At 44.9% G+C, this 24956-nt stretch overlaps 3 protein-coding genes across 4 annotated transcripts; all 3 read left to right on the top strand.

Moving 5' to 3' along the window:
• Window positions 1–197: 197 nt before the first annotated feature.
• On the top strand, window positions 198–6884 carry bbs7 (Bardet-Biedl syndrome 7). 2 transcript variants are annotated; one of them, XM_058064602.2, is made up of 19 exons: window positions 198–600; window positions 669–728; window positions 813–875; window positions 947–1122; window positions 1200–1386; window positions 1451–1523; window positions 2113–2220; window positions 3074–3204; window positions 3273–3357; window positions 3457–3559; window positions 3636–3828; window positions 3902–3976; window positions 4054–4119; window positions 5613–5752; window positions 5827–5991; window positions 6070–6179; window positions 6253–6356; window positions 6445–6568; window positions 6634–6884. In XM_058064602.2, exons 1-19 carry the CDS (start codon window positions 565–567, stop codon window positions 6765–6767), a joined length of 2133 nt encoding a protein of 710 aa, XP_057920585.2. In that variant the 5' UTR covers window positions 198–564; the 3' UTR covers window positions 6768–6884. The 2 variants fall into 2 exon arrangements, with proteins under 2 accessions (XP_057920585.2, XP_057920584.2); XM_058064601.2 differs by having other exon boundaries at window positions 4051–4119.
• Window positions 6885–7623: 739 nt separating this feature from the next.
• ccna2 (cyclin A2) lies at window positions 7624–10737 on the top strand. The gene is made up of 8 exons (XM_058064603.2): window positions 7624–8171; window positions 8533–8788; window positions 8851–8957; window positions 9024–9247; window positions 9323–9527; window positions 9938–10051; window positions 10127–10260; window positions 10327–10737. The coding sequence occupies exons 1-8, from the start codon at window positions 7956–7958 to the stop codon at window positions 10376–10378; spliced, it is 1308 nt and encodes a 435-aa protein (XP_057920586.2). The 5' UTR covers window positions 7624–7955; the 3' UTR covers window positions 10379–10737.
• Window positions 10738–11749: 1012 nt separating this feature from the next.
• Window positions 11750–24819, top strand: mgat4b (alpha-1,3-mannosyl-glycoprotein 4-beta-N-acetylglucosaminyltransferase B). The gene is made up of 15 exons (XM_058060421.2): window positions 11750–11969; window positions 17742–17921; window positions 18003–18146; window positions 18243–18376; window positions 18498–18544; window positions 18737–18850; window positions 18917–18992; window positions 19059–19173; window positions 22179–22309; window positions 22387–22494; window positions 22552–22745; window positions 22824–22902; window positions 22969–23056; window positions 23998–24110; window positions 24189–24819. The coding sequence occupies exons 1-15, from the start codon at window positions 11876–11878 to the stop codon at window positions 24210–24212; spliced, it is 1641 nt and encodes a 546-aa protein (XP_057916404.1). The 5' UTR covers window positions 11750–11875; the 3' UTR covers window positions 24213–24819.
• Window positions 24820–24956: the final 137 nt, after the last annotated feature.

Here is a 24956-nt window from a genome sequence, read left to right as displayed (position 1 = left end):
AAGTTACCGTGCTACTTGACATTGAACACGCAAGCCTGGCTTTAGCCTGAGAACACCTTACTAACCCACAATCCACGCTTCCAAGTATCAATCCCCTTGTCTCCTTCCGCGAAGCCAAACTATCCAATCAGGAAAGAGCGTCTACACTTCGTACTCCAGGTGTCCAATGATACGGCAGATTATTGCAAGGTGTCAATGTTGCCGTGGCAACCGTTTTAAGCGTAAAGCGTTCACTTATCGCGTCCTCTCCCTGAACTATTGTCGGTTTTGTTATTTTTGGTTTTCCAACAGGGTTTATTTTAAAATAATCATTGTGTATATATATTTTAGTTTTTAACAAGCGTCGTCGTCTTTGAAGACGAACGCGTCTTGTGTGCTAACTAGCTTCCTAGCTAACGTTAGCATGTGGAGCTAATCTGCTTGAGTGGATAATCCTGATATTCCCTGCTCTTCAGGGATGGCAATTCGGGACTCACGGATGTGCCCGGTTGTTGTTTATGTGGCTGGTTGACGGTGTAATTTGGCATCACTCTTTCCTTCACTGAAGAACTTTCGCCAAAAAACATGGAGATTAATCTTAATCGAGTTGATTACATCCAGGTATCCAACCATCACTCTTACGTGTGTTTAAACATTTTAATAACGTTTTTTTATAATGTCACCTACAGGTTGGTGTGACATCCCAGAAAACGATGAGGTTGTTGCCAGCACTTGGGAAAACTCAGAAGGTACAGTAAACAAACGCTAACCCTAAGCGATAATAACGTGTTTACAAGGGAAATGGCGGCACCATTATGTTATTTTTGGTCCAGGTGGCTGTAGCAGACAACGACGGCATCCTGACATGTTTTGGGATGAAGAAGGGAGAGGCGGTGGTGAGTGATTGTTGTTGTTTGGTTATTTTCTACAAGCGTCACCAACACCACATGTGATTCTTGTGTCGTAGCCTGTGTTCAAAACACTTCCGGGTCAGAAAATATCTCGAATGGACCTCGGAGGAGCTGCGGGAACCCCCCAGGAGAAGATCTTTGTCTGCTCTGGTTCTCAAGTGCGAGGGTTCACCAAGAAAGGCAAACAGTTCCTCACCTTTGACGCCAACCTCACCGAGAGCATCAACGCCATGTAGGTGGTGTTCTCATCGGGGAGGGTTCTAGAATGTTACCACCAAGAACAAGTACTATGTGTTCTCGTCCATGCAGGCACGTGTCCGGCGCTGACCTGTTTGTGTGTGCAAGTTACATCTACAACCACTACTGCGACTGCAAGGACCAGGACTACTTCCTGTCAGGAGACAAGATCAACGACATCACCTGTTTGACCTCGGAGACCCTCAGCTGTCCCGTTCCGGTTCTGGCATGTCAAGACCGGGTGCTCAGGGTCCTGCAGGTAGACACAGCTCATGCTTGTTAGTATTTTTTTTTGATTAGATTAATTGTTTGGATTTTCTTAGGGATCTGAGCTGGCCTACGACGTGGAAGTCCCCGGACCGCCGTCTGTGCTGGAACGCTACAACAAAGATGGAGGCCAGTTCAGTACATTTCACGACTTCTTGTTCACATTTTTAAACTGCTATTCCCTCAGGAAATCATATAAATAGATATGGTCTGTTCCAGGGTCAAACTGTCACCATTGTAAAATCTTTAGTAACATTTTAACGTTCTTAAGTCTGATAATTCTAAGACTAAAACAGAATAAGGGCTGCACGGTGATAGAGTGGTTAGCGCGCAGACCTTACAGCTAGGAGACCAGGGTTCAATTCCACCCTATAGGCCATCTCTATGTGTAGTTTGCATGTTCTCCCCGTGCATTTGTGGGTTTTCTCCGGGTACTACGGTTTCCTCCCACATTCCAAGAACATGCTAGGTTAATTAGCAACTCTAAATTGTCCATAGGTATGAATGTGAGTGTGAATGGTTGTTTGTGTTAGCTGGGATAGGCTCCAGCACCCCCGTGACCCTCATGAATGAATGATGTCACAGGAACCTGGTACCGATTCAGTTCTACTTTGATTTATTTGTTATTATTACTTTGTTGTCATGAATCATCTCCAAGATGTCTAGTTCAATGTCGTCTTGAGAGTCAGCAGAATGATCCCTGGATGTGCTCTTGCAGGAGAAGACATCCTCTACGGCACAACAGATGGGAGGATAGGACTTGTTCAGATCGGGGAGACAACGGCAGCCACCAAATGGAAGATTGACAGCGTCGGAAAGAAAGGAGGTACGTGGATTATGCGGGCATTTAAGTAATAATCTGCCTTTACAGGATGATCACTCTTATTTTTCACAATGAAGTAACACTGTCATGACATGTAGTATCCAACACTGGTCACTAGGTGTCAGTAAGGTTATTGTAATAACCAGGCTTTTATTACAGGTTTGATTAATCTCCTGTTACTGTTGCCGCCATAACTGATGCCAAGCTAGAAGTCAACCCCCCCACCAAGCTACCCGAGCAAGGGAACTCATTTTCCTCTTTTCCTCACGAGGGTCGCGGGGGGTGCTGGAGCTTATCCCAGCTGTCTTTGGGCGTGAGGCAGGCTACACCCTGGGCTGGCCAATCACAGGGCACATATAGACAAACAACCATTCACACTCACATTCATACCTATGGACAATTTGGAGTCGCTAATTAACCTAGCATGTTTTTGGAATGTGGGAGGAAACCGGAGTACCCGGAGAAAACCCAGAACATGCACATGCAACTCCACACAGAGATGGCCGAGGGTGGAATTGAACCCTGGTCTCCTAGATGTGAGGTCTGCGCGCTAACCACTCGACCGCCGTGCCGCCCCAGTCTTATTGTTGTCTTATTTTATTCTATTATGGCATATATTGGGTAATTGGAGTGTAAAGGTGTAAACTATAGGGGTGTTATGTATTGTCCAGAAGGCTCTAATAATGTTAAGAACCATATTTAGAAGGTAGTAAACAATCTTATGCTCTACGTTGGAAAATATTCCACACTTCTTGGAGGCATTACTGAAGTCTTCCAGGTGTACCTAATAAAGTGGCCAGTAAGTACCGTATATTTGCTTTTACAGTTACTCCCTCCCCTCTGTAATCTCCCACAGGAATCCTCTGCATCGACACCTACGACATCGTGGGTGATGGTGTGAGTGACATTCTGGTTGGCCGTGATGATGGGACGGTGGCCATTTACGGATTTGATGGCGCCAACGAGCCCACGCTACGCTATGAGCACGTAAGGGCTTCCTGAAGCTGTTTGAATCGCAATAGATTCATCTTTCCTTCTTTCCTTGCTTCCTCCAGGCCTTGTCTGAGAGTGTGACCTCCATCCAGGGAGGCTGTGTAGGGAAGGAGTCCTATGATGAGGTCTTGACGGTCACCTATGCAGGTCAGATTTCAGACCTCCACTACGGCCCAAAACCAACTTCTGCTTTACAAGTAATGAAGTGTGCGGAAGGTCGCTAATAAATGATCTTTGGACCTCCAGGCTGGGTGATGGGTCTGACCACGGAGCCCCAAAAGGCTGAAGTGGGTCCCGGAGATGAGGTCCACATGAGCAAAGAGACCCAGTCCAAACTGGAAGCCCTGAGGTACCGCTAGTAAAGTTGCCGCCATGTTGGTCCCCAGTGTGAGACGTCCAATCGTCGCTTCTCCACTTCGCCACAGGCTGGAGCTCGAGCAACTGCAGGTGAAAGTTCAGCAGGGTCGCGAGCAGCACCAGCAGACCTTGCTGTCCAAGACGGCCGTCTGCGTGGTGCCCACCTTCAGCATCAACGACAAGTTCATCCTCTGCCAGGACGACGCCAGCTACAGCCTCACGCTGGAAGTGCAGACCGCCATCGACAACCTGCTGCTCCAGGTACACACACACACACACACACACACACACACCTTAAGTTCACTCAACTTCAAGACGCTCCTTTCCCATGCAGAGCGACGTCCCCATCGACCTCCTGGACGTGGACAACAACTCCTCAGTGGTCAGCTTCAGCGAGTGCGATTCAGAGGTGGGCAGTAGGAGTTGTTCTCAAAACAAACATTGTTCTTCTTATTTGCTTTGATTTCTTCATGATGTCTCCAGCAGCCCAATGGCAACTTCCTGTTGGCTACGTACAGATGTCAGGCTAACACCACCAGACTGGAGATGAAGGTAAACATCACAATAGTCTCGATACAGTAAAAGTACCACAAGGATATGCATTAAAGGAGAAAAAGTCATCATTTTTACTAGTTGTCATCGGTGTTAGTAGCGTAAAGTTGAAATATTAAAGAAATCAGAATATTATGAGAAAACACGCCATCGCCCACCATGTCGTAGGTGTCGATGCAGAGGATTCCTGTGGGAGATTACAGAGGGGAGGGAGTAACTGTAAAAGCAAATAAATGGTACTTACTGGCCACTTTATTAGGTACACCTGGAAGACTTCAGTAATGCCTCCAAGAAGTGTGGAATATTTTCCAACGTAGAGCATAAGATTGTTTACTACCTTCTAAATATGGTTCTTAACATTATTAGAGCCTTTGGGACATGACATAACACCCCTATAGTTTACACCTTTACACTCCAATTACCCAATATATGCCATTCATTCATTCATTTTCTACCGCTTTTTCCTCACGAGGGTCGCAAGGGTGCTGGAGCCTATCCCAGCTGTCTTTGGGCGAGAGGCGGGGTACACCCTGGACTGGTGGCCAGCCAATCACAGGGCACATATAGACAAACAACCATTCACACTCACATTCATACCTATGGATAATTTGGAGTCGCCAATTAACCTAGCATGTTTTTGGAATGTGGGAGAACCCGGAGTAACCGGAGAGGGTGGCCGAGGCCGAGGGCGGAATTGAACCGTGGTCCTAGCTGTGAGGTTTGTGCGCTAACCACTCACTCGCCGTGCAGCCCCTCGTGTGACTTATTCTGTTTTAGTCTCAGAATTTAATAGTTAACTTTTTATCAGATTTAAGAACGTTAAAATGTTACTAAAGGTTTTACAATGGTGACAGTTTGACCCTGGAACAGACCATGTCTATTTATATGGGAATAGCGGTTTTAAAATGTGAACAACTAGCCGTGAAATGTACTGAACTGGCCTCCATCTTTGTTGTAGTGTTCCAGCATAGATGGCGGTCCAGGGGACTTCCACGTTGTAGGCCAGCTCAGATCCCTAAGGAAATCTAAACAATTAACCTAATTTAAGCCAATCACAGGGCACATATAGACAAACAACCATTCACACTCACATTCATACCTATGGACAATTTGGAGTCGCTAATTAACCTAGCATGTTTTTGGAATGTGGGAGGAGAAAACCCACGCATGCAAACTCCACACAGAGATAGCTGAGGGTGGAATTGAACCCTGGTCTCCGAGCTGTGACGTCTACACGCTAACCACTCGACCGCCGTGCAGCCAATACAGTTGTCATTTTTGGAAAATGAGGTCATGGAAAAAGTTGTAATAAAGGATGAAGCCCAAAGTATTATGGGAATAAAGTCATAATATTACAAGACAAGAAAAACAGCTGTAATTTCACCAAAATAAAGTCAAAATATTGAGAAAAGGCGCAAATTTTACGAGAACAACCTTGTAGTACTATGAGGAAAAACGAGTTTTTCCCCAGTATGTGTCTTTCTTTGTTCCAGGTGAGATCCATCGAGGGACAGTACGGCACCTTGCAGGCTTACGTCACCCACAGACTGCAGCCTAAGACGTGTCAAGTTCGCCAGTACCAGATCAAACCCCTCTCACTGCACCAACGCGCACACAGCATGGACCAGGAGAGGTGACCTTTCACCCCACACGCACACACAGCAGCGTAAAATCTGTCGTAATGACGCTTCTGTGTGGTCGACCCAGACCCATGAACAGGCTCAGTCTGGTGGGACAGTTCAGTTTCGCAGAGATCCACTCATGGGTGGTGTTCTGCTTGCCGGAGGTGCCTGAGAAGACTCCGGCGGGGGAGAGCGTCACCTTCTACTTCCATAACACCTTCCTGGGCACGCAGCTGCAGGCCACCTACTGGTGAGCTTTGGCGCTCAGACTTGACATCGTCTCACGTGGTCAAAGAAGGCGATGGATTGACGGGTTTGTGATTTCCAGCAAAGGAGAGGGTCACTTCAAGTCGGACAACATCTCCACCATCTCCATCCTGAGCGACGTTCTCTCCAAGGAAGCCACCAAACGTAAAATCAACTTAAATGTTTCTTACGGTGAGCTGCTTCTCTTCCGGAACCTTCTTTGAAGCAACTGTTGGACGTAAAGTGTGCTGATGTTGCCGTGCAGATATCAACGACGACTCCGTGACCCACACCCTGAAGATGATCCATCCTAAACTGGAGTACCAGTTGGTGCTGGCTAGAAAGGTTCAGCTTATCGATGCGTTGAAAGTACGTTCTTGTTTGGTTATCATAGGATGCGTGTCTCCACTAGCTTCTCTTTTCATGCCGGCGATGCTTTTTTTAAAAACATTTTTAGGAGCTGCAGGTTCACGAAGGCAACGCAGATTTCCTCATCTCGGAATATCGCAGCATTCTGGATGAATCTGCCAGTCTCCTGGAGGAATACAAGAAGCAGCCGGCGCACCTGGAGAGGCTCTATGGTAAACATAGCTTTCTTATTTTTATCTTTTTTTTTGTCTTAAACATTATGTCATATTCCCTGAAGGCATGATCACCGACCTCTTCATCGATAAATTCAAGTTCAAAGGTCAGAATGTGAAAACCAAAGTGTCGTCACTCCTGGAGATCCTGGACAATTACGATTTAAATTCCCTTTTGGACTTTTTCAACGAGGCATAGCTACTTTATGTGTGTATATTTAAATGATGATGTGACTGTAGATCATGCTATGCTATCAGCTAGGATGTCATATTTCAATATTTTCATACAAGTGTGATTATGATTAATAAACCACTGTTATTAGACATTTGTGTTGTTGTCTTTTGTATAACCCTTCACTGAGGGCTTACCTTTTTAAAAATCAGATTAAATAAATAAATGTATTATTATTATTGGGGGAGGAGGCTGCCTATTAATGGCAGCATTTTATAATATTTCTTATATATTTGATTATTTTTATAAAGCCAGAGAAGATGATAACGCAATTGGCCATTTTATTAAAAAAATGTTCACATTTTTTCATATACAACACTTCAAATGTTTGTAAAAAATACATATTTAAAGGGTTTTTTTACAGTCTAAAATGTAAATAAAATGTATGTATTGCAGGATTACATTATTAATTAAAAGAAGTTATGTTAATTAAAATAATTAATATACATTGCAGCTATAACAGTTGTTTTCAACTACACACGCTCTTTTTAATGATTTTATTATTGTGTTAATATTTGTTTCACATAAAACGCTTTGTTCTTTTAGGGAGAGAAATAAACATGATTATGATTTGTTTTGAAAATTGCAGTTTAAAAGTGAATAGGCTACGAAACAGTAACAGTCTTTGTTTTACGAATTCAATGGTTTTAACACCTATTGTGCTTCTCTCCATACGCATTAAACGTCCCAACCGGTTTTGAATTTGTAATCACGGTCATTTGTCCTCGCTCGACTTCCGTATTTGCTTCCGCCAGCAGCCGAGCGGGTTTGTGATTGGTCCGTTTCAATCCTCGCGGGCTACTTGAATGAGAGAAAGGCAGCAGAGACGCAAGTGTTTGGTTGTGGAGGCCGGCTCCTTGTCTGCAGGTTTGTGGGAATTTAAAAATTATGGCGCCTTAGTTTTGCATGTTGAGCTGTTGATTTCTTAAAAATCAACTTTTGATTTTTTTCTTTTGCTTGGCATTGCACTCCTGTACAAGTACTGTTGATATATCAACTGCTTGCTTTCATTGCGCTTAAACGATCACTCCCACGACAAGGTAGCAACGAGCATTAGCCTCCGTTTCATTTCCTAAGCATTCTTCTTTTTTCTATTTTTTTTAAACCACGAGACCTGCACTAAACTGCTAGTTAAATAGCTGACTGAACGCTAGCATGTCTTCTACTCACCGGAGCCAAACTGGCTCGACGAACGACTTTCATAACAACCAAGAGAACATGCTGTCAAGACTACGAGGCTCCCTAAAGCCCAGGGCGGCGGAGAACCAGGAGAATATTCCGCCCAAACAAGCCGTGACCCAAAGAACCGTGCTGGGATCCCTGCAAAGCAACCAGCGGGGCAAAGCAACCACCCAGCGTGCTAGCAAACAGGTCGGTTCCCCGAGTTGCTAGTTAGCTAGCATGCTAAGCTAGCTGTGTTGTCGGGTTTGGGTTCTTTTGGGGCAAAGCTGCGGTAACGTTGCCTTTTTATGCAAAAGTATTTTATTTGTGGTCTTTTCGGCAGTTTTACTTTACATGTAACTTTTAAAAATGCATTTAATTGTTGCTTTGACCGCCTCATTCGAGTTGTCCGCCATTTTTATACAATCACGTTACTTCTGCTTAATGTTTTTAATCTAAATATGCATTTAATTCATGAGTTGAGCACATGATCTTCCAATTGTATTAAATTAGCTATTTTCCACAAAACCCACAGTAATTGTGCTTTTGTCTAATTTTGTGACCCTTGCAGGATTCATCACAGCCACTTTCCTGCAAAAATGAAGATTCCTGCAAAGTCTCAAAGCAGCCCACGTTCCAAATCCATGTGGATGAGCCAGATGGTGCCTGCGTCAAGAAGCACAGGGGTGTGGAGGCCCCCAAAGTCCAGGAGGTGGTGGTGGAGGTAGCGGAGGAAGCTTCGCCCCTGAAGGTGGACAATGCCGTGACGCGTCTTCGCCAGCCCCTTGCCACGCTCAATATTCCCACGGCCATGGACATGAGTTTTGGTAGGACTCATGACACCCTCATCTATCTTTCACATTTTTTTAAACATTTTTTCCTTGTGTAGACTCTCCCATGGACATGTCTTTGATGGAGGGTGACGACAAGACTGCCAATGTAACGGATGTTCCAGAATACGCTCATGAGATTCACACCTACTTGAGGGAAATGGAGGTGAGGCATCAACTTAAACGTTGCCACCTGTCGGGCGTCTAACGGCTTCCTTCCTTCCTTTCCTAGGTGAAGAGCCGGCCAAGAGTGGGCTACATGAAGAAGCAGCCGGACATCACAAACAGCATGCGTGCCATCCTGGTGGACTGGCTGGTGGAGGTGGGTGAGGAGTACAAGCTCCAGAACGAGACCCTCTACCTGGCCGTCAACTACATAGACCGCTTCCTGTCATCCATGTCCGTGCTGAGGGGCAAGCTCCAGCTGGTGGGCACCGCCGCCATGCTGTTGGCCTCGTAAGTCAAACACCATCACTGCCCTTTTTTATCTCCTCCTTCCTCAACTCCTCGTCATCGTTTGCTAAAATGCAGCAAGTTCGAGGAGATCTACCCCCCCGAGGTGTCGGAGTTTGTGTACATCACAGACGACACGTACACCAAGAAACAGGTGCTGAGGATGGAGCAGCTGGTGCTGAAGGTGCTGTCCTTTGACCTGGCGGCCCCCACCATCAATCAGTTCCTCACGCAGTACTTCCTGCATCACAGCATCGGCGAGCAGGCCCAGAGCCTTGCCATGGTGAGTTCAGGAAAAACATTCACAACAGAACTTGCCGAAATGGGAATTTGGGACAAATTCACGCTCTAATTACCTTCAATCACTTTTACCACAAAGTGTGCATAATGAATCACAACAATATAATTTGGCCAATTAACATGCAAAAAAGGGCATTCAGAATGCACTGAAATGCCTTTCAACATGTAGTAGTCAACACTGGCCACTAGGTGTCAGTAATGTTCCATCAATCCACTGACTACAGCCAAAACGGGAAGAGAACCTAAAGAAACAAACATGTGTACTATATTCAACTATTAGGTCTTAAACAGGTTTGTGTTTACATGTATTTATAAATAAGGAATCTTATCAGTTTGGAAGACTTCCCCTTAGTTGTATTAAAGTAAACGTCAACAAAATGGTTGTGTGTTTAGTACCTGGGGGAGCTCAGCCTGGTGGATTCTGATCCATTCTTGAAGTACCTTCCATCTCAGACCGCCGCGGCCGCCTACATCCTGGCCAACGCCACCCTGACTGGTGCATCATGGGTATGTTGGCAAGTCTGATGTTTAAACATGAGCTATTTAATAAAAAAAAATGACATGACTGCTTTTATGTTGCAGCCCAATTCCTTGGTGGAGAAGACGGGCTACACTGTGGAGGAGCTGAAGCCATGTGTGGAGGATCTTCACCAGATGTACCTGAACGCAGCGCAACACGCTCAGCAGTCCATCAGGGAGAAGTACAAGGCAGCAAAGTGAGTCCATCCTCATGTCAGTTTTTATTGTCGTCCCTCCCCCAACAATTAACCTTTTGTTTGCAGGCACCAGGAAGTTTCCCTCATTGACCCCCCAGCAACTCTGCAGTTTGAGTGACAGCTTTAACACTTTTTTTTAGTTATACTTCCTGTCAGTCTTTTGAAATGTTCCCTTTTTATACATGTTTTTACCTCCTGATGTTCATGCTGATGCTGCAGTTAAATCGTGTTTTTTAAAAATCACCGGTATGTAAATACGAACTGGCTTTCACCACTGAATTTTTGGGGGGTTTTGCTCAAGCAGTTCTAATTGCTGGGTTCACTTTTTTCCAACTGCTAAATGTTGAAGTGGATGGATGGACGGCATTAAACCTGTTTGTCGGTCATGGAGTCAGCTGTCTTTACGTTGACATCTTCTCAGGTGTCTTACAGCACTGTAAAATAAGGCTCTTGTAAATAAATCCATTTTAAACCTCACTTTTTACGCTAACTTTGTCCAATTGAACACTAGGGGGCAGCAAAGGTTCGTGGTGGAAAGGTCCGACTAGAATGGCTGGAACTACTTTCAGATTTGTGTTTGCACCAGTAAAATTTGTAAGATTTAAGACGTAAAACGTGCTACGTAACGTCCGAGAAGCCCTTTTGCCCCCCAATTTGGTTATATTTTCTATCCACTATGCTACAGCTAGCGCCGAGCAAGCCTGGTACGATTTTGGGAATCCCAAAATGTAAAGTGTCCCTAAAGTCACACTACAAACCTGTACTTTAAGGAGTTCAGTCGCCGTTATGTGACGTCATTCATGCGTCAAACAATAGCTGGCTTGCTAGCAGGAAGTATTGTGGCTGCATTCATTCAGGCTCGTAATGACTGTGTAAAAACAACACAAACTTTGTAAAATGAACTTATATTATGGAACTATTAATACCAATTTAATTGAAACATGACGTCATCCATACTGTTTACGATTGAGTTACCTTAACAGAACGTAAAAGCCACACCCCTTCTACATTATAACGTCATTTTACCTGTTTGTCCTTAAACTGCTCACTTCCGCTCCTTGCTTAGCTCATTTAAAAAAAATCAATTCGATAACAAGTATCGGCATAGTTGACACCGATAATGACACGATACTTTGAGATTTTTTTAAATAATTGATTGCAAAATGAGATGCATAAGGTATCTTAAAATATAACAATTTGCAGAAATGTTAGGCGTGTCCTCACTTGTCACATTGTTTTAGCAAAATAAAATTGTTAGTATTATAGATGATCTATAAATACAATGTCCTGCAGCGTAACAAATGTTCAATACAAAATTAAAGATAAAAAAAAATAGTCTAATCACACTAGTATCGGTGATCTGATGCCTGCTACTACATTTGGTATCGAGGCTCTCGATATTTGAATCAGTTTACCCCTCCGCCTTACCCCCCACCCCCCGCGACACCGCCCCTTCATTCTCACTGCTGCTGCTCACACATCAACCCCACATAACCCCCCTCCCCTCAGCAATCTCTCTCTCTACCTGTCTCTCTCCCCCCCTCCTTCCCCTCTTCCCTCGGTCCTTCCCGGTCCTCCCCCCTCTCGGTGCGGACATGCTCCGGGTGGTGAGGAGATGAGGTTCCGAAATGTCTCCTTGACGCTCTTGTTGTTCGGACTGTGCGGGCTGGTCTCGCTTTCCTGGTACACCGCCTTCAGCAGCTCCAGAGGTAAGCGCACACACGCACGCATGACACGCGTGACACCCTGTTACCCCCCCCCCCCCCCCATCCGACGTCGCTGTGTTGTGGATGTTTTGGTTGTATCTGAAGAGAAAGAAGATGATGCTGATGTGAAGCTGCAGGCTTGTAGATGAGGGAGCGCTCGTTTTCTGATTCGGCGCAACCCACCTCGGTAATAAAAATAAAAGGGGAGCACTCCGTTCGTGTCAGGTGGTTTAGAGGAGTGCTGCAGGATGAACAAACGATGCTTCATGCAGGAATGATGGAGCGTTTGCTTTGTAAGATTCCACGCGCCTGCAACCCCCCCCCCCCACCACCACCACCCCCCCAAACAATTATCCACACCATGCTTTGACCTCAGAGGTCATTGAAGGAGCGCTCGATTTGAGATGCTGCATGAGCCTGCAACGTCTCAGGTTCAAAAGGAGCGCTTGCTTTTGTCTCCAAAGAAAGTGGGCATGTATCAACAGCACTTGGCAGTGGGGGGGGGGGGGGCGCTTGCTTTGTTCAAAATGAGACTAGCCTGTGAAGAGCAACAAGTGCATCCAACAAGGAAGCGCTTGATTTGCGGTGATGCACGTGCCAATTGGTTAAAAGCTCAATATCTAAGGTGTGCTTGGTTAATGGTAGTGAACATGCAGTGAAGGACTGGAGGCGGAATATCAAGACCCTTGAGGGTCACATGACCCCCGAGAGCTTTCAGTGGGGCGTCGGTTGCCTAGCTAGCGTTCAGATGTCTCCCGCTTGGCCTGCTTGGGCACGTCAGATGTGTGTAACAAAGTGAAACACTTTTTTTGAGGAGCGCTTGTTTTCTGACCTAGCAAAATGAAAACCATGTGACATTTAGACGGAACAAACATGACAACTTAGTAGTTCTTCGTGTGTTTGGACCAGCCTGAGGAAAGGAGGACAAGTTCTGACTGGTCTGCTCACAAAAACAAAAATACCCCATTTGAGTTCTGGCAGCGTGTGTGTGAGGATGTCCATATATGGTCGTCATAAAAAACATGACCTAGAACATGTGCAGGAACACTGAAATGATTTATCGTCATCTTCTGGTCCTTCAGCGAGACATGAGACCACGGGACAGATAGCGAAACCTCCCGGTTAGCCCAACATGCACAGCTGACTCATGCCGATGACATGCACACACACACACACACACACACACAGCTGCGTGTGTGTGTGTGTATTCCATGTTTATCAAGGTCCATGTGGACTTTTAAACCACAACACACACATGTTGTTAGCATGAACCATGGACGCAAACACTATTTGCACTGTCGATCATTGACACACACATATTTAAGGTGATGGTCACATGGTCTCAATGGAATGTAATCAGTGCTGTGTTCACTGGCAGTCAGACAACTGAGCTCCTAAACAAGCTGACACCAATATAGACGTCTCCATTGTGTGTGTGTGTGTGTGTGTGTGTGTAGTATTAAATGGAGACATGTAATGTTCCTCTGGAGGCTCCTCGCTCTCGACATGACGACTTGTTGCTTCCTTCCTTGTTTTCCTGCCTCATAAAAGCTGCATGGAAGCAAACACAACATTATGGGATGTTCCATTCACGTGCATTAGAGGTGTGTGTGTGTGATGAATATTTCATGCGAGATCAGTTTTCATTGTCAGCAAGCGCACACGCACACACACACACACACACACGTTAACAATCACACTACAAACATTACACCTGGCTGATCATGTGACCTCCCAGCTACTTTTGTGCATGTGCTGCTACATTTAGCACATCAGCGCACACACACACACACTTTAACACAGCTCTGCACGCTATGTGTGTGTGTGTGTGTGTTTGAGGTATCAGCATGTGACTGAGTGGCTGCAGCATGTGACCGCGTGATTTTACATTTTTGGACTCGACCCTTGACTCGCGTGTGCGCTAATTAGCAGCAACATAAACGGGGTGTTTGTGTGGTGAAGATGATGACGATTTGGTTGGTTTGAATTGAGCAAGGCAAGATGAAGACTCAGCTTCCTGTGTGTGTGTGTGTGTGTGTGTGAGTGTGTGTTTCACTGTCTCCTGCCAAGCCACCATCTGCCACACACACACACACACACACACACACACACGAGTAGTGTCTTCATGTCCTGGTGTTTGATCAGCTGACATGAGAATGTGACATCAAAGTGAGTGTGTGGTCAGCGTGCACGTGCGTGTGCGTGCAAACAAAAACATTACAAATGTTCCTAGTAGCTCTCTTCGTTTTGAAGGGGTCTCTTCAAACTTTATGTGTTTTTGCGAGGAGGCGGAGTCAGTGGCGTGGCGGTCACCGGCCGTCTAAAAGTCGTCTTTGTGTCCTCTGGTTTCCACAAACCTTCTCCTTCACCGGTCTGTTTTGGCGGGGGGGGGGGGGGGGGGGGTTTGGGGTCCGGGGGCCGGGTAAAGGTGACATTTAATTTGAAGCGATGAAATTAAATTAAAATGCCGATTCGACATTTGATGCTAGCTTGATGCTAGTTCACGTAGAAAATCCAAAATACGCACTCAAAACTGCATCTCAGCTCAGTCATGTCATTGAAAAAGCTTATTAGCAAGAACTTCGGCCGTTGAAGACATATTTCATTCCCTTTTTTTTGTGCATTCTGTCGCGAGAAAACTAGTTAATATTAGCTAGCTCAAGCCCTGAACGAGCAGACAGAACTAGCATAATTCTATGTAACAATGCGCCTCGAAAACAAGTTTGGGTCGTGTTTTAAATCGTCAAAATACAGCAAGATACTGCCAACATTGTTAGTTTTTTTTTGTTGAGGGTTTCATAGTTGAAATAGGTGTGTCCCAATGACGTGCATTGTTAACTAGCTCATATTAACTTGTTTTCTCGTGCTGGAATGCACAGAAAAGTGAAAAAAGAAATTGTGAGTGATTCCTTTAAATTATCTTTATAAAAAAAGATGTTGACTTTCTTCCCATAATATTGTAACTTTCCCAAACCTAATTTTCCAAAAATGACAACTTTGTTTTGTTTTGTTTCTCAACATATTTTTCAGTAATATTTCAACTACTAAAATGACGTTATTATTCCTCATAATAGTGACTTTTCTCATTTTTCTTAACTTGTAAAATTCAAATTTCAGCTGTTTTTTCAGCTTATTTTTTTGTCCTCATAGTTTTGATTAATATACTAATATTTTGTGCTTTTATTTTTGTACTTTTTCCACATCCTGAAAAAAATGCAGCTTTATTTAGTTTTGTTTGGCTTCTCATAATACTTTTTTCTTTCGTTCTATTTCAAGTCTATGCTACTAAAATGACGTGACATTTCTTCATAATATTATGAATTTATTTTGGTAAAATTGCGTCTTTTTTCTTATTAGAATATGACTTTATTCTCGTAAAATTACATATTTTGACAATTTCAACTTTCATCTTATAAATGTTCTTGTTGTAATATGATTACTTTATTCGATTTTGTGACTATTTTGACAATTTTCCAAAAACTACAACTTTAAGTACTCCATCTCAGACCGCCGAGTATCAATAGACACAAAAAAATCTTTTCAGAATAAAAGCACATGATTAAAACCCGTCAATAGTGCATGTAAACATAGCGAGCAAGGTTCAATGCCGGCATTTGTGGACCCAAGCTCGACCCTCAGGCTGCTTGAGTGGACGTTCAACAGAGAGCATGTGTTCTCAGGCTCGGCGCCGGCCGAGCACTTCCTGTCAGACAAGGCCAGCAGTGTGTGCCGCCCGCCAACACAACCTCGTGGCTCGCTCTCGGTTTCTCGCCCTCAGAACCGGACTAGAGTCTGCTGGAGTGATTTGTAGAGTGCAGGGAAAGTGAGCAGCGGATTCCTGTGGATTCATACGGGAGGGCGTGTCAGCTGGTGGGCGGGGCCGCCGTTTTTTTTTTTTTTGGATGGGGCGCACATGACAACAATATCTTTATTTTGGCCTTCAGCTTCTGTAAGCACAAGCATAAGCCCCACCCTCTCGACTCTGCTCACACCGTGTTGGCAAATGTACACACAGGAAGTTCATGTGAGCTGCTTCCTGTCTCCCGGAGTTCATAGGAAGTCTTCTTCTGCTTTCATCCTTTACCCACTGCGATATGTATTATGTTTAATTGATGATGAGCTCACATAAGCTGATGTAGTATACAGTAAGTGTGGATGGAGAGCTCATCACCATGGCAACTGCAGCTTATCGACCGCCCGGCCGGAAAGGTTCAAGGTCACGCAGGGAGCAAGTGCTTTTTAACTTCAGCAAACCACATGATTTGACCTTTGAACCCCAAATACATGTGACAGTGTTTTATTTTTTTACTCCAACATGGCCGCCACCATCAAATGTTAACGTGTCAATCATCTCTGACGCATGCTGGCACCTGACACCATGACCTCATAGTGTGTGTGTGTGTGTGTGTAGGTGTGTGTGTGAGCTCTTGTTTCAGTCAATATGTGTGTATGCATGTGAGCGCCTGTGTGTGTGTGTGTGTGTGTGTGTGTGTGTGTGTGTGTGTAAGACGATGAGCTCACCGACACTTGCTGTCAATCACAGCAGGACACATGACACGATGCGTTCAGGCTCACAGGAAAGCACGGCTTGTTAGCAGGAGGCTAACAGTCAATGGTGTGTAGTAACCGTGGTAACCAGGCGCCATGCCTGTGTGTCCACATTGTTGGACATTCTCAAATATCCCCCCCCCCCCACCCCCCCACCCCACCCATGACCAAACAGAGATGCTTGGTGGTTGAGTGAGACTTTAGTGTGGGGAGGGAGTGGGTGGTCTTTCCATTAAAGATGATCCGTGGGATTAGTGGACTTTTTCATGCACTTCCAAGCAGCAGATGTGGATTTATTTATGTTTTTTTTTTTTTTGTACCTGTTGATGTGGACAAGCTGTCAGTGATGCGCTCATTTTGTATTTAAGAAAAAGCTTTTTTAAGCTGCTTTATTGTTATTAATAGACATAAATATACACAAACTACCACTTTAATCCGCCTATATCCATACATTAATCCACATACATACACGTATGTCACACAGCATGCATCAGGGGTGTCCAAAGGAAGGCCTGTGGACCATTTGTGGGCAGTATCAATTTGATTTAAAGCGAATACAGAGCCAGTATCACAGATATTTGCTTTTTTATTATTGACATATTTTGTCACATTCATATAATATGAACATATTTCATATATGGAGTCATTAATGGAGTCACTAATTAATCTAACATGGATGTTTTTGGAATGTGGGAGGAAACCGGAGTTCCCGGAGAAAACCCACGCACAGGGAGAACATGCAAACTCCACACAGAAAGGCCAAGCAGAGAATCAAACCCAGGTCTTTACCAATCTTCTGACTGTGTGGCCAACATGCTAACCACTCGGCCACCGGGCTAATTGTCCTGCTGCAGAACCCAAGCTGGAGGTCACCAACAGATGGCCGGGCATTTTCCTTCAGGATTTCATTCATGGTTTCATTCATCACAGCAAGTCTTCCAGGTCCCAAAACAGCAGAATAGCCCCAGGTCCACCACACTACCACCACCGTATTTTACTGTTGCTATGATGTTCATTTTTTGAAACGTAATGGGGACGCACACCTTCCAAAAAGTTCAACTTTCATCTCCTCAGAACGCAGAGTATTTTCTGAAAGGTCTTTGGGATCATCAGTCGTGCTTGTGGTCCAGGTTCTGGTCTATCATGCAGTCGGAAACCGGAACCCGAAGGTGCAATGGCGCCCTTATGTGTGCTGCATGTCAGTTATACTTGTGTTTCCGCCTGCAGGAGATGTGGTGGACATCTACCAGAGAGAGTTCCTGGCCTTGAGGGAGCGTCTGCACTCGGTCGAGCAGGAGAACCTGCAGCGTTCCAAAGAACTGAACGTGGTCCTGGAGGAGATCAAGCGGGCCATCGCGGAGAAACAAGTGCTGAGGGACATCAACAGAACGTGGAGCAGCCTCTCTGGTCTGGATACACTCTAGTCCAGTCATCTCTGATGCGTTAGATGGTCTAATGTGGTCTTCACGTGTGTGTGTGTGTGTTCAGAGGAGACCAGGTTGAAGTTGTGGAACGTGAGCAGCAGTAAAAACTTCCTCCAACTTCCTTCGGTCCTCCATCATCTTCCTCACTTGATCCACAGGGAAGACAGTTTGCAGCCCGCCGTGCACGTGGGCCAAGGACGCACTGGAGGTCAGCGTGCGTGTGTGTGTGTGGGGGAGGGGGGGAATTACTGGATGTATGCAGTCATCTTGACTTGTGTGTGTGTGTGTGTGTGTGTGTGTGTAGTCTCCATAGTGATGGGCGTTCCCAGCGTGAAGAGGGAGGTCCACTCCTACTTGACGGACACGCTCAACTCACTCATGTCGCAGCTTAGCGCCACTGAGAAGGACGACTGCGTCATTGTCGTCCTCATCGCCGAGGTCAGTGTGTGTGTGTGTGTGTGTGTGTGTGCATTGTAAAGGTCAATGCTTTAGCTAATGAACCAACACACACACATGTGTCTGTTTACTAACTCGACCCTGTGTGTGTGTGTGTGCGTAGGCGGACCACGAGTATGCCATGAGCGTAGCGGACAACCTGAAGCAGCTGTAAGTGTGCCTGCATGATGGGATGCTGTTACCGTGGCAACAGACGTCTTCACTTCCTGTGTCTGATCTAATGTTCTCTGGTGCCTGCTGCTCTTTCATCATCACTGTGTGTGTGTGTGTGTGTGTGTGTGTGTGGCGTGACCACCTTCTCGTCTCTGTTGTCGTCACGTGACTCTTCTTCTTCCTCCTCAGCTTTCCAGCAGAGATCCATTCGGGTCTGTTGGAGGTGGTGTCTCCATCGGTCCACTTCTATCCAGACTTCTCCCGCCTCCGAGAATCGTTCGGGGACCCGTTTGAGAGAGTGAGGTGTGAAACGGTAATTTCACAAAGTCATCTTCAGATTTCTCCATGGTCATCTTGTGCTGTGTCCAGGTGGAGGAGCAAGCAGAACCTGGACTACTGCTTCCTGATGATGTACGCACAGTCCAAAGGCACCTTCTACGTACAGGTAGGACAGGCTGACCTCTGAACCCTCTCCGCCGCAGCGGCGCTTACCTCACCACTTGTGTCTCAGCTGGAGGACGACATCGTGGCGCGGCCTAACTACTTGACCACCATGAAGAACTTTGCTCTGCAGCAGCCTTCAGAGGAGTGGATGATTCTGGAGTTTTCTCAGCTCGGTTTCATCGGTGGGTAGCCTCTTTGATATTTGATTGGCAGACTGTCATGCACTGAAGGAATGCAGAGGGGGCTACTTTGATAGATTTTGTACATCTAAAATGTTTCCTACACAGCTTTGTGCTTGATTTGAAGCCATTAAGTCCCTAAGTGATATATAGAAAACATTTATAAGTGGCTTAATTCATATAAAGAAGCCATGAAACATTTTGGAGTGTTTGTCACATGACTATGCCAATATGGCTTCTCCAACATGGCAGTGTGTCAGGTAAGCTAGCTCATTCCCATTTTATTGTGATTATATGCCGGTAAAGCTCATTTTCTATGTTGTACACACTGTCAAACATTCCAGTTCGACTATTCTTGCTATTTATATGATATAAAACAAGCTATTTTGGAGCGTTTCTCAGGTGACTATGCCAATATGGCCTCTCCAAAATGGCAGCGTCGAGTAAGCTAGCTCATTTACAGAAGCTCATTTTTTGCCATTAACGCTCCTTTTAAAGCCATTTAACAATTCCCACACATGAATAGGGTGCCAACATGTTTTTTGTCAATCAGTTCATATAAAGCAAGCAGGAAACATTTTGGAGCGAGTGCAAGTGTGTGAGAGAGAGAGAGACGTAATTCACGAGGTGGCCCCAAAATGGCAGTGTGTCAGGTAAGCTAGCTCATTCCCAAAAACCAATTTATTGTTATTATATGCCGGTAAAGCTCATTTTCTATGTCGTACACACTGTCAAACATTCCAGTTTGACTATTCTTGCTATTTATATGATATAAAACAAGCTATTTTGGAGCGTTTTGTCAGGTGACTATGCCAATATGGCCTCTCCAAAATGGCAGCGTCGGGTAAGCTAGCTCATTTACAGAAGCTCATTTTTTGCCATTAACGCTCCTTTTAAAGACATTTAACAATGCTCACACATTAGTAGGGTGCCAACATGTGAAATGTTTTTTGTCAATCAATTCATATAAAGCAAGCAGGAAACATTTTGAAGCGAGTGTGTGAGAGAGCGAGACCTAATTCATGAGGTGTCCCCAAAATGGCAGTGTGTCAGGTAAGCTAGCTCATTCCCAAAGGCCAATTTATTGTTATTATATGCCGGTAAAGCTCATTTTCTATGTCGTACACACTGTCAAACATTCCAGTTTGACTATTCTTGCTATTTATATGATATAAAACAAGCTATTTTGGAGCGTTTCTCAGGTGACCATGCCAATATGGCCTCTCCAAAATGGCAGCGTCGGGTAAGCTAGCTCATTTACAGAAGCTCATTTTTTGCCATTAACGCTCCTTTTAAAGACATTTAACAATGCTCACACATGAATAGGGTGCCAACATGTGACATGTTTTTTGTCAATCAATTCATATAAAAGCAAGCAGGAAACATTTTGAAGCGAGTGTGTGAGAGAGACCTTTCAGGAGGTGTCTCCAAAATGGCAGTGTGTCAGGTAAGCTAGCTCATTCCCAAAGGCCAATTTATTGTTATTATATGCCGGTAAAGCTCATTTTCTATGTTGTACACACTGTCAAACATTCCAGTTTGACTATTCTTGCTATTTATATGATATAAAACAAGCTATTTTGGAGTGTTTCTCAGGTGACTATGCCAATATGGCCTCTCCAAAATGGCAGCGTTGGGTAAGCTAGCTCGTTTAAAGAAGCTCATTTTTGGCCATTAACGCTCCTTTTAAAGCCATTTAACAATTCTCACATATTAATAGGGTGCCAATTTTACAATTCAACTGCTATATTTTTTGTCAATCAATTCATATGAAGCAAGCAGGAAACATTTTGGAGCGAGTGTGTGAGAAAGAGAGACCTAATTCACGAGGTGGCCCCAAAATGGCTGCATGTCAGGTAAGCTAGCTCATTTCCAGAGGCTCCTTTTTTGCCATTAACAGTCATTTTAGAGCCATTTAACAATTCTCAGACTTTAATAGGAGTCAAATGTTCTTGCTAGATTTTTCAATCAATTTATTTAAAACAAGTAGGAAACATCTTGGAGTGTCTGTGACCCAAAATGGCAGTGCGTCAGGTAAGCCAGCTCGTTTCCAAAAGGTCATTTTATTGCCCATAAAAGCCGTTTTAAAGCCATTTAAATTCTCACGCTCTAATGGGATGTCAAATATTACAATTCAACTGTTCTAACTATATTTCTTCAATGAATTAATATAAACCAAAGAAAATAGGACTAATAATTAGCCTTAAATTGCCATGTAAAGCCAAATATGACTGCTTCAATTCTTTTGATTGACATGTTCTTTGCTTCAATTCAAAGTATATTTGCAAAAAAAACGTGTCAATTTCTTTTGAAATAAATAAATTTTTACCATGAATAATGTAACATGTACGTAACATCACACATCTTTGACATGAATTAGATTTTAGATGTCTTTTACGTGCTCCACTTGCTCTGTGCGATCCCCTCGTCATTTTACTTTAAGCGCTAATGGCTTCTTCGTAGATTGGGCTCAGAGGCGTGTTTGATTCGCTCATCCTCAGCTCTCAGGGACTTGTTAGATACAGCTGAGCAGCAACAAAGCCTAATGCTGTGTGTGAGTCCGTACTTTTAATTTGAACATTGTCAGGTCCTGCTGTTACCGTGTTTGTTGTGTGCAGTTGCCATGGTTACGTGCTATTTGTTGCCTGCGAGATGACACGACAATGACACGACACACTGACTCTGACTCACCAAGCAATAAATAGATTCAACGCAGAGGTGTTGAATTGAAGAAAACAATGTGTTGTATTGTGGGTAGGTTGACATGGAGTTGTGTGTGTGTGTGTGTGTGTGTGTGCCTTCGTCAATCTGCATGGGATAATTTAGTGTTCCTCATCTGCCTGAGAGCTGCTTCGATCATAAATCCAATCTGTCCTCTGAATGGACAACACGGGGTGGACACATGTCCAATATGGTCATGATTTCGCCTGAAGACTGAGGTCTGGTCACATGCCTAATAAAATAGTTTTGTGTCTACAGGATTCTAAGTTGTGCGTATGTGTGTGCAGGTAAGATGTTCAAGTCTTCAGACCTGTCCCTCATCGTGGAGTTCATGTTGATGTTCTACAAAGACAAGCCCATCGACTGGCTGCTGGACCACATCATGTGGGTCAAAGTGTGCAACCCTGAGAAGGACGCCGTAAGTTTCTTTTTCCAAGCACACAAACAAGGAAGCGTCTCACACTCATCGGACGCCTTTTTTCTTCTCGTTCTCAGAAACACTGCGACAGACAAAAAGCCAACCTGAGGATTCGCTTCAAGCCGTCCCTCTTTCAACATGTCGGGACACACTCCTCCCTAGCCGGAAAAATCCAGAAACTCAAGGTGAGGCTCTCAGGTGACTTGAGTGGGCAGCAGTCACATGATCTCCACTTCATCCAGGACAAGGACTTTGGCAAGCAGACTCTCCACAAGGGACACGCCAACCCGCTGGCTGAGGTGACCACCAGCCTGAAGACCTACCAGCACTTCACCCTAGAGAAGGCCTACCTTGGAGAAGACTTCTTCTGGGCTTTCACCCCCGTGGCTGGGGACTTTGTACGCATACGTTTCTTCACGCCTGTCCGCATTGAGAGGTTGGTACCCCACAGGTGACAAAGAGTCTCCTGGAACTGGACCGAAGTCTCCTTTTTCATTAGAATGTCTCTCTTTAGGTACTTTTTCCGAAGCGGAAACATCGAGCATCCGGGAGACAAACTCTTCAACACGTCTGTGGAGGTTCTCCCCTTCGATGTGAGTCTCTGGATCGAGTTAGCAGATCTTTGATGAAGAACGTCTTTGACGTGTGATGTCCTCTAGAACATTCAGGCAGACAAAGAAGCCCTGACTGACGGGAAGGACAAAAGCCAAAGATACCATCGCACAGAAGATGGATTCATCAGAATCGGTACTACCTTCTTAGTCTGCAGTCTCATACATTACAAGGGCGTGGTTGCCATTGTGGTGGAACAGCTGGGGGGGGGCAGTGGAGATTGTGACCTGCTAAAGGACACAGGGAGAAACCATCAGCATCAACTAAACACATTTTAATGGACCGATGGGCAGAAGCAAATAGATTTTTATTGCCTTTTATTATATAAGATAATTGCCTTCTAATGTCGCAGCGCTATGTGTGTGTGTGGGGGGGTGGGTATGGTTGCTGCACGGCAGTGGGCGTCAAAAGCAATAAGACGCACATTGCTGTGTGGACGATTGCCAGATACCAGGAGAATCCCATTAGCGCTCACATGCTTCCTGACCACCTCACACAGGAAGCACATGGATCACCATGGATGCTGACACCACCCCGCAAAAAAAAAAGTCAGTGAAGCCCCCTGACGCCCCAAACAAACACACCAGCTTTACTTTTGGACTTTGTCAAACATGGCTACACAGTCAAAACACAGGCAACTGTTTGTCTTTGACACACGTAAACGAGAACTCATTTCTTAACCCCTGACATCACTTCCTGTCCGCCACGCACTGTTCTCCCCCTGAAGGCGTTTATTTATGTCTAAGATGCTTTTTTAAATGTTATTTAGTCTACTATATTGGGTTATATGAGTGTAAAGGTGACTCTAGGGGTGCTATATCATGTCCAGAGGGCTCTAATGTTGGAAACCACATTTGTGTAAATGAACAGGTTTTCTGTGTTCCAACTACAGAAATATATAATGTTTTTCCGTCCATCATCAGTCGCTTGACAGTTTAAAATGTAACACCCATGCAACGTTACAGACAATACGACACTATATGGGTGCGTCTTGTCGTAGCGGTCTCGGATTGCCTAATAAGAAATCCCCCCAAAAAGCCAGCAAGCTAAGAAGATTTATTGATTTTCTCTTGTAGGAATGTTCCAGAAGGGCATTGCAGAGGGAGAGGTGGATCCAACCTTTGGGCCTTTGGAGGCCATGCGCCTCGCCGTGATGACCGACTCTCCGGTTTGGGTCATCCTCAGTGAGGTGAGACGGCTGTAATAAGGCCCTGTTGTCAACACGCCAACAAGCCTTGCATCATCCTCACATGTCCTTCTCTGTCAGATCTTCATCAAGAAGGCCGAGTGAGGGTCTTCCTGCTCAGTCAGCCTCCGCCTGAGTGGTCCCGCTCGCCGCCTTCCCAACCACGGTGCCACAGCGCCGCCCTCTGGTGGAGCTTTGCCACTGCAGGAAGAAAAGCTCAGCAGCCAGACAGGCATGAGGCGGACAGGAGGACACACTAAGGAAGAAGCAAGGCGTGGACACACCACAGTCATCTGGACGCTTAAGTGGCGAGGTGCCAGCGCGTGATGATGAAAGTGTTTCCTCCAACTGGCCAGGCCTGTTTCCAGTAGGAACGTGAACATCACCAAAATGACATGTGCCTTATAGAAAGGGTCGCTGTGGTTCTGGAAAGCCTGGAGACATCCTGCAGACATCCAGCCTGTCACTAAGAAGTGCTCTTCGTGAGATCATGGAGGAAGTGAGATGCTATCGGATCCAAATGCGATTGGTTCTCTGCTTCAAGCAGAGATGATCACATGACAGCATCAACAAGCTCACAGTTAACACTCGCACAAGATGCTACAAATATACTTACTGAAAGTACTTTCTGTTGTCTTTTCATGTCTATTTTCTTGCCACATCCATAAAATATTAACTATTAAATTATGTGTCATTACCAGTGACTTGCAAACATTTGTTTAGTAGATAATCATTTCATTTGGGGCTTCTGGATTATCTTCTCAGCCAGATAATTTGCTTTTAAACAATTGGACTTGATCTTGAGTCAAATATTAATTTCTAGAAGCAATATTATACTACACTGTGAAC

Source organism: Doryrhamphus excisus, linkage group LG23, assembly GCF_037039965.1.
Source record: "Doryrhamphus excisus strain RoL-2023G ecotype Guam linkage group LG23, RoL_Dexc_Guam_v1.1, whole genome shotgun sequence".
NCBI lineage: Eukaryota > Metazoa > Chordata > Actinopteri > Syngnathiformes > Syngnathidae > Doryrhamphus > Doryrhamphus excisus.
This window is presented reverse-complemented; position numbering and strand designations above follow the sequence as displayed.

What these genes read in the sequence shown, in the direction of transcription:
- bbs7 (XM_058064601.2), top strand. Translation starts at nt 565, where the DNA reads ATGGAGATTAATCTTAATCGAGTTGATTACATCCAG. An exon ending in CAGCGTCGGAAAGAAAGGAG is followed by an intron (nt 2,221 to 3,073) that starts GTACGTGGATTA and finishes AATCTCCCACAG; the next exon opens with GAATCCTCTGCATCGACACC. An exon ending in CCACCAGACTGGAGATGAAG is followed by an intron (nt 4,120 to 5,612) that starts GTAAACATCACA and finishes TCTTTGTTCCAG; the next exon opens with GTGAGATCCATCGAGGGACA.
- ccna2 (XM_058064603.2), top strand. Translation starts at nt 7,956, where the DNA reads ATGTCTTCTACTCACCGGAGCCAAACTGGCTCGACGAACGACTTTCAT. An exon ending in CCCAGCGTGCTAGCAAACAG is followed by an intron (nt 8,172 to 8,532) that starts GTCGGTTCCCCG and finishes TGACCCTTGCAG; the next exon opens with GATTCATCACAGCCACTTTC. An exon ending in GCCGCCATGCTGTTGGCCTC is followed by an intron (nt 9,248 to 9,322) that starts GTAAGTCAAACA and finishes GCTAAAATGCAG; the next exon opens with CAAGTTCGAGGAGATCTACC.
- mgat4b (XM_058060421.2), top strand. Translation starts at nt 11,876, where the DNA reads ATGAGGTTCCGAAATGTCTCCTTGACGCTCTTGTTGTTCGGACTGTGC. An exon ending in TTCTCAGCTCGGTTTCATCG is followed by an intron (nt 19,174 to 22,178) that starts GTGGGTAGCCTC and finishes ATGTGTGTGCAG; the next exon opens with GTAAGATGTTCAAGTCTTCA. An exon ending in ACGCCTGTCCGCATTGAGAG is followed by an intron (nt 22,746 to 22,823) that starts GTTGGTACCCCA and finishes GTCTCTCTTTAG; the next exon opens with GTACTTTTTCCGAAGCGGAA.